Below are 8,183 nucleotides of genomic sequence, written 5' to 3' on the forward strand. Positions count from 1 at the left end.
CCATGGGGACCATTAAGTCCAAATTCTAAATTTATCAAATGTAGACTAATCATGGTTTAAGATTGTGGGGTGACAAGTGAAAAAAAACTATTGTATTTGTTGTTTATTTCCCATTGGAAGGCAATGAAAAGGCTTTATATATATATATCAAACTTTGTGATATATGTGGGGAAAGGAGATTCATGAGATGAATAGAATAGATTTGATATATATAAATTATGAATAAAAAATATCATTGCATGACAGGGATGACATAAATGGAGGGGGTTAATCCCATAAAAATATCATAGGCTTAAGAGATTAGGTTTGTTTAGGGGTGGCCATCATTGCCATCACACCTTCATATAGAAACCATTAATAATATATAATATATAGCTCTCTTACAAGAACAAACCCAAAAATAAAAGAAAGAAAGGGGGGAATGAGAGTTACAACTTACAAATGCCAATCTCTTTACACACTTAAAAAGAAAAGTATCTTAAAACTTTGTTAATCATTTGGGAAGAAGATGATAATAAATCCATATATTTCAAGCCTTATGAGGGCATTGATAGCATTTGGTGAACAAACCAAATGTATTAATCTGTTGTATGAAATTAAGCATGCTTGCCCATCCTCCAAACCCAAATCCCACAATCAACACCCATACTACAACAAAGATGTTGATGGAGTACATGCCCGCCCACCCTCCAAGGAATGATGGTGGTCTCTCCACTGCATTCTGCAAAACAGAAAACAAAGAAGAAAACGTCAGTAATAGTTATCGAGAGGGTAATGATGATGATAATTGAACAAAAAGTATGGCTAACCTCTCGTGCGGCTGAAGGTGCAAAAGTAATCATGTGTGCTAATGAAGGGATAATGTAAACAGTGAAGCTGACAAGGAGAGATCCAACAGTTGAATTGATAGGGCCAAAGAAAGGGAAGATAATAGCCAAGAACCAGATTGGGATCACTACAGGGAGTCTAGCCAGTGCTCTCTTGAACACACTCTTGGTTTCATGCACCCCAATGAATTTCTCCCACACAAAGTATAAAGGAGTGCAGGCAAATCCAAATGTAATAAACTGAATGAAAAAAAAAAAAAAGAGTTAGTTTACATACTTTTTCACTACCATGAATGAATCTGAAGTTCATAAACACGGACCTGATGAATGAGCATGAGAATAACAGCAGTGTCTCTGAAACCAGACCTTGGCAGCAATGATAAGGCATTGGAATGGGTAAGAAGCAAATCCCCAAAAGCCCAGTAAACAGCAGAAGCTGATGGTAAAGTTAGGGTTAACACATAAAGTGTTGCTATCAAGTATATCATTTTGAACTTTTGTGGCTTCCACATAGCATGCATGATCTCCCTACAGTTAAAACATATATTTAACAATGATTATAATCCAAGTCCAATTATATCACTAAAAGATGTATAGATTTTTTAGGTTGAAATGCTCACACAGTGACAGCATGACCACCAAAGGTGTAAAGAATGTTGGTGGCTCCAGTGAAGTAGAGAACCATCTTGTTTGGACCTGAGTGCTTCACTCCATCAATCTTTCCCATGAAAAAACAAAGAGAATTTTTGAGGGATAGAGAATAAAACATGACAGATCATATATATGTATAAAGCTGCTATGTCATGTACCTGTCCATGGAGAAGGGAGGCAATTGTCAGGTACCATGCAGTGTAAGAAGTCATCATAAGGCCAAGAAATGACCAAACTCTGTAGTTATGGAATGAAGGAATAAACACAGTTGTTGCACAGCAGGCTCCAAAAATGTACGTCCAAGTTCTCTTATCAAGGTTGTCATTTATATAGTAGATGTTGCTGTATATTCCATTAATGCAAAATCAGAACAAATGGATAAAAACATCCAAATTGTAAGCATTAATTATGATTCTTTATGTTTATTTACCTAGCACAGGCAATTAACTGAATCACTGATCCAAACAGCAGAAAAGTGCAGTTGAAAAATAGACCTATGTTTCTCCAATGTTTCCCCAACAATCCATCCAGCACTTCAAACCACTGCCATGAAAAAAATTTGCAAAAAGAACCCAAAAAATTGTGTAACTTTTTGTTTTTCTTTTGCTTTCTGAAAGAACATTCAGTATGAGAAAGAAAAGGTAAAAACTTGGTACCTGAATTACATGATTCCTGAAATCAACCTTTTCTCTTTCTTTCCTTGTTCTATACTCCACATAAAGTAAACTTATAAGGTATGCTGTCCAGCTTCCCATTAAGCCATAAAAAAGTTGGAACAAAATCCCAGATAACATTCCCAGTTGTGAGAATGAATATGGCAGTGTAAGTAGCACTTGAGCAACCTATATGCAATTTCATAAGCAACATAGAAAAAGATTAGCTCAAAGTGGTTGACAAAATGTGTAAGAAGAAACAAGTTGGCAACAAAGTGAAGAAAGTGTGCCTGGTTAGAAGCACAGCTGAACCATGCATCATAGACTGAACCACCATGCCAAAAGAGATTTGATAGTTTGTTCTTTGCAGACTTGGAATCCCCTTCTTCTCTTTCCATTTCTACATAGTTTCCAGCTACTACTGTTTCAACCTTCTCAGAAGCCATGTTTTTTGGTATGATACTGTAAGCTTCAATAGCAATGTTGGGGGGGCAGTGATGGAGTGATTTAAGTCTATTTTTATAGATAAACCTAAGTGCTGCTTTTCCCTATCTACTACTAGTTAAGCAGCTGCCATACTCTTTCTTTTCTTTTTTTTTCCTTTTCTTTTTTAAATATAGTAAAAGAATTTGTTGAGCAATAATTGAGTCACCCCTGTGGGGACCTAGCTAGTTACTGAATACTAGTACATGTATATACATGTTTAAAAGGTTAGTACACCGTTTTTTGTGAATGAAAAAAATATAAGTTGAAAATAATCGGGATTTACATTTCTTAATACGAAAAAAAAAAGATAACATGATATTTCCTAAGTTGGTTACAGCTTTAGCATTCATTGGTGGGTTGATGCATCAATGTCCCCCATGGGTGACAAGCTCATTTCAGTGTTATTTCTTCCTTTGGGGCTGACAGGAAGGTGATGGCCGGTCCATGCTCTCATGCATTGCACGAGCGGGTGGTCCACTATGTGTCCTATTTATCATCATAAAAGAAAGCCATTCAATATTGATTGGTATTGAATCAAATACAAAAAAAAATATTTAGTCCTCAAGGATTAAATTAAAAAAAGATAAGAAAGTGGGGGGGAGAGAAAGGATTAGTGTCATTGATTTGAGTATGAATGTTAGGGGAGGGGAGATGTTGGGGTAGGCTAAAAAGGATGGTAGTGAATGATTACAGGGAGTGAGCTTTGGTGCTAAACATGATTAGTACCACACGTGTGCCAACTGGCTTTACAATATATATAGTTTTCAAAGGTGTTTTTTTTTTGGAGGGGGGTCAAATTAAATCTAAACCAAGATTGAAGGGGTTGATTAGATGAGAATATTACTGATTAGGTCTTTTATTATTATTATTTTGAGGGGGCAGTCTTTGTATTAGGCATATCCCATCCGACCATGATCTTGAAATGCTATCTCTTTTAGAAGTCACAATTAGGTGGCCTTATTTAGATTATGGCGACATGTTCAAATTAAGGGAATAATTGAGTTAGCATGTCATTTCATCCCTTGCTCAAATTCGTTTTTCGGTTCGTACAAAAATTCATTTTACTATGAAAATAATAAAATATATATTTTAATTAATGTTTAAATTAAATTTATATCCGAACAGATCTAAATATGAATTTAATAAAAGTTTTTTCCTTTACATGTATAAAAGCATATATCAAAATTGTTATAATATTGCCTTTGCTATGTACATAATAACATGAGAACTAAGTTTGTCTTAATACATAATTGTAGTACGTACTTTGTCATATGCAAATGTATATTTGGTCAAGTCCAATATTACACCACTGAAGAGACCCAAATGTCAATATTAATTTATGCGATTATTTTCAATTTTAAGGGTATTTTTAATTTAATTTGTAAATATTAAATATGGTGACAAAATATATTGTATTTTTACAGAAAAAATTCAAATTTAAACCCTAAAATAATATTATAAAACAAAAACAATTACGTGCTTCAAAAAATTTTAATCTCATAAACTGTTATTTCTAGAAAATATATGTAAGACCACAAGCAACCTAGCATTTTTCATTTTGCTTAGTTCTGTGGCAAACATGAGAAAAAGAAAAGATAACTTAGAGCCTTTAAAGCCTTATATTTTGGACCTATATATCAATGTTGTTTTCTATTAAACACTATTTCTCAAGCGGTATAAAGTTGGTATTTAAATAATTTTAAACTTGTTAAATTCGAATTTTACTGTATATAATTCATACATGAGTTTATTTTAGTGTTGGGTGTAATGGTACATCACAATTTATAAAAAAGATGTAGATTCGAATTTTAGAGATAATATTAAGGGATAGGCACAAATTTTGAATATATACGGTAAAATAAAAGTAAATTTATGAATGATTGGTTAAAATGGAGATGTAAAAAGGAAGGGAATATTTAGGGGAAAAAACTTTTTACCAAAAATGATAATTCAATACAATATCATTTGTCGCGTTGCTTTAATGCAAGGCAAATTAAAACATGATTGTGGTTAGGCTGTAAGATCAGGCTTTTCACATTGTAATAGAAAGGAAATGTTAGGCAAAAGGTAATTAGACAGCTCGAAAATGATACTTGTCATTATTTTGACTGCCTTTAATCAAGCACCTTTTGTAATTACAACACAATCACCACCATGCTTTTTTCTTCTTTTTTTTTTCATTTGTTTATATTCCATTTAGTTCTAATCATGAAGGATTCTTTCTACTGAAATTAAAAAAATAAAAAAAAAAAACTGTAAAATTTAATTGTTGAAATTGGATGTGGAATAGTTTTAAAATTCGTTATTAGTGTCTACTAAGAGGTGCTTATAGACCGGGTTTAGTCCAATTAAAATTTTAGGCCCATTTGTTAGTTTGGGCTCGGCATAGAAAATAGGCTTAAAATTTTGTTTAAACACGACTGGATAAAAATGCTAAAACTCGTGCCCAAATTTCAGTTTACTCCTATTAATTTTTATTTTTAAATAAAATATAATATATCAAAAATACTAAAAATATTAAAATAAATTTTTCTCAACAAATTGAAAATAAATATATATATATATATGTATACTTAAATAATACTAAGATAGGTACAATTTAACAAGTAAATTCCTCTAAAATAGTAACAAAATTAATAATGAAATAAAAGTAATACAATATCCAAACAGTAACAACAAAATAGTACTAACATGATAATGAAATGGTAGCAAAATAGTGAAAAAAAAAAATAACAAGAAAATAGTAAAAAAAAAAAGACAGCAAGGAAAAGCAAAAAATTTCTTTCTTTTTATTTTCCATATTCGGACTAAACCCGTTTTCTAAACATGCACTATTTTTTTTACTCAAGCCTTTTTTTGGGCTTATATTTTTACCTAAATTCTCTCACTTATCGGGTCAGGCCGAGTGACCTAACCCATATGTCTACTGTTTTAATGGATTTATAATACACAAAATATTAATTATTGGATTCGCTCTAATGAATACCTTTGAGAAACAAAAAGATATATTATATGGTGAGATTTTAATCATAAAAATTAGTTTAATATTATTTAATATTTTAGTTAGTTTTAAAATAATTGATTGATAGAATTGAATTGATAAATAAAAATCTTAAAATTAGCTTTTGATCCTATATTCTCTAACATTGATATAATTAGGGATGTGTTTGATTTGATTGAATCAGGATTTTTATGAATTGTTTTTAAATGATGTTTTACTTCAACTCGAGTTTTCTTTATTAATTTTAAGTTTTGAAAATTTGAACTTATTTTGACCAATGTGTTTTTCTTTTTAAGTATAAAATAAGTAATAAGACAAACTAAATCAAATAAGGCGAATCCCCTCTCACTTGATCATCATGCAATAACGGAAACATTTTCTCCGGTGATTGCATGTAAATATGACAGACCATCCATGAATGTTTGAGAAGGTCTTTGATAGTACGCCCCACAGCTGAAAAAAAGCTATTCATTTTCATATTGGCAAGTGTGTTTTGTTTTATATTTGGATATTATTTAATAAAATTTTAGAAATTTTCCAAAAATATTTCTAGCACAAATTAAATTATATTTTTTACTAAAAACATAATTTTTTATATTGAAATTGTAACTTCTTTTAAAATATTTATTTTTATATATTAATTTCAAATCATCATAATTTTTTGATAGTCTAAATAAAACTAATTGAATTGATTTTTTCTTTTATTAGCCTTAATCATAATCATCTCTCAAAAAGCAACTGTAGCTCTGTCTAGGATTTTGGATATTTGCTTAAATACAAGATCCAATATATATCACAACACAGTTACAAATACAGTTATAGTCAAGCTACAAGTATAGTTATAGTCAAAGCAAGCGTAAACATAAATTTACTCCCTAATGTTTTTATTTTATTTTATCATTTTGATCTTTTTTAAAAGATTATTTTGACTGTCAACTTTTAAAATTTAGTCAATTTGTTCTCTTTTAGATAAAAAAATTATCTAAACTGTTAAAATTTTAAGCTCCGACATGATAACTCAATATGACATTTTCCGAATACTTCACTACTTACATGGATAAATTTTCTAAAAGTTGCTACAAACCTTTTTTTTTTAATTTGTTAAATTTTTAAACATTTTTTTAATTTTTATGAATTATAACGTGGATGGTCACATGAGTAGCCATATCAATATTGTTAAAACTTTAATACTTTAACCAGTTATTTAACTAAAAAACAAGCAATTTGATTAAATTTTAAAGATTGAAAGCTAAAATAACCCCTGAAAAAGAATAACGGTCAAAATAATAAAATAAGTAAACTTTTTAGTATTTTGTTGTTAGAATAAGCTCTTATTAAATTTGGAGTTAAACCAAACCTTAAATGAATGGAAAGTAAAATTCTTCCAAAAACTCCTTTCCCTACCTATAATATTCAAACTTAAAATCTTAGTTACATATCCAACTCGTTGCCATTTAGTGCATATGGAGCAACTTTCCCTTGTGAGAGCAAGAGGGTAGTCTTTCTGGGGAAAAAAATAAGCGGGGGGGAGGGGGGACCAAAACAGCTGCGAAAAGCTCGAAAGCTTATTTTGGAATGCCCCACTTTGACTTAGGGATCGAGTGGATTAGTGATGCATCAACTTTCAGTTATTTTTCTTTTTTTCAAAGTTTCCAATTTGATCATAATTTCATGATTTCACCTTTGTTTGGATGCTGGGAAAATGAATGTGAATGGAAAAAGAAAACGATACAAGACCTTTAGATCAGATAGGATGTGGATTGCTCGTCGGCGAACAAAACAAGTAAACAAATCTCAATTCTTTTGAGTGACAACCTAATTTGAGGTTGAAATATGCCCTAAGTACTTTTTATAAATTTGAATTTTAGTCCATTTATTTTTATATTCAATAATTTAGTTCTCTATTTCTTAAAATTTAACATTCAAGTCCAATTGTTAATACTATTATTTTTTGTTAAATTTATTGATATGACATTTTGAAATAAAAAATCACATTTTGTAGTAATGCAACTAAAAAATAACATTGTAATGAACTTGAATTTAACAAAATAATTTTAGTAATATTAACAGTTGGACTGGATTTTGAAATTTAAAAAGTAGATGGATTAAATTCCTATAAATAAAAGTATAGGGCTAAATTTTAAATTTTTGAAGAGTACATGGATTTATGACATATTTTAACCTTTTTTATTAAAAAATATAAACACAATCAACTCTCTCTATAATAGCCCTATTTGTCTATTACGATTCTGTCTGTTGTAAAGAGATGTCTATCATACACCTATAACAACATGTTGTTACAGAAATAATTGTTGTAATCGACCATAGAATATATTGTGAATTTTCATTAAATGAAGAAAGTGAAAATTATGTTCAAAAATGAAAGAAAGTGAGAATCAAATCAACAAAATTAAAAAAACGTACAGCATATGATGCATTACTACTTTTATGTTTACCTCATGTTACATTTTAGTCACTTATGTTTAAAATGTTATGTTTTAGTCACTTACGTTATCACATTGCAATATTTTAGTCATTGAGTCGTTAATTGTCATTAACGGTGTA

The 8,183-nt window shown here is 30.1% G+C and overlaps 1 protein-coding gene across 1 annotated transcript; it reads right to left on the minus strand.

The window, feature by feature from the left end:
* Positions 1-305: 305 nt before the first annotated feature.
* On the minus strand, positions 306-2,732 carry LOC108484328 (auxin transporter-like protein 3). Its single transcript, XM_017788073.2, has 8 exons — positions 2,422-2,732; positions 2,135-2,320; positions 1,909-2,021; positions 1,637-1,820; positions 1,448-1,545; positions 1,148-1,355; positions 810-1,067; positions 306-721 (listed from the first exon to the last, which is right to left on the minus strand). Exons 1-8 carry the CDS (start codon positions 2,575-2,577, stop codon positions 530-532), a joined length of 1,395 nt encoding a protein of 464 aa, XP_017643562.1. The 5' UTR covers positions 2,578-2,732; the 3' UTR covers positions 306-529.
* Positions 2,733-8,183: the final 5,451 nt, after the last annotated feature.

The sequence above is a fragment of the Gossypium arboreum genome, chromosome 6, assembly GCF_025698485.1.
Source record: "Gossypium arboreum isolate Shixiya-1 chromosome 6, ASM2569848v2, whole genome shotgun sequence".
Classification (NCBI taxonomy): Eukaryota; Viridiplantae; Streptophyta; class Magnoliopsida; order Malvales; family Malvaceae; genus Gossypium; species Gossypium arboreum.

Excerpts from the sequence above, each read along its gene's own strand:
- LOC108484328 (XM_017788073.2), bottom strand. The coding sequence starts at position 2,577 with ATGGCTTCTGAGAAGGTTGAAACAGTAGTAGCTGGAAACTATGTAGAA. Across the intron at positions 2,022-2,134 it reads TCAGGAATCATGTAATTCAG|TGGTTTGAAGTGCTGGATGG; the intron begins GTACCAAGTTTT and ends TTTTCATGGCAG. Across the intron at positions 1,068-1,147 it reads TTCTCATGCTCATTCATCAG|TTTATTACATTTGGATTTGC; the intron begins GTCCGTGTTTAT and ends TTTTTCATTCAG.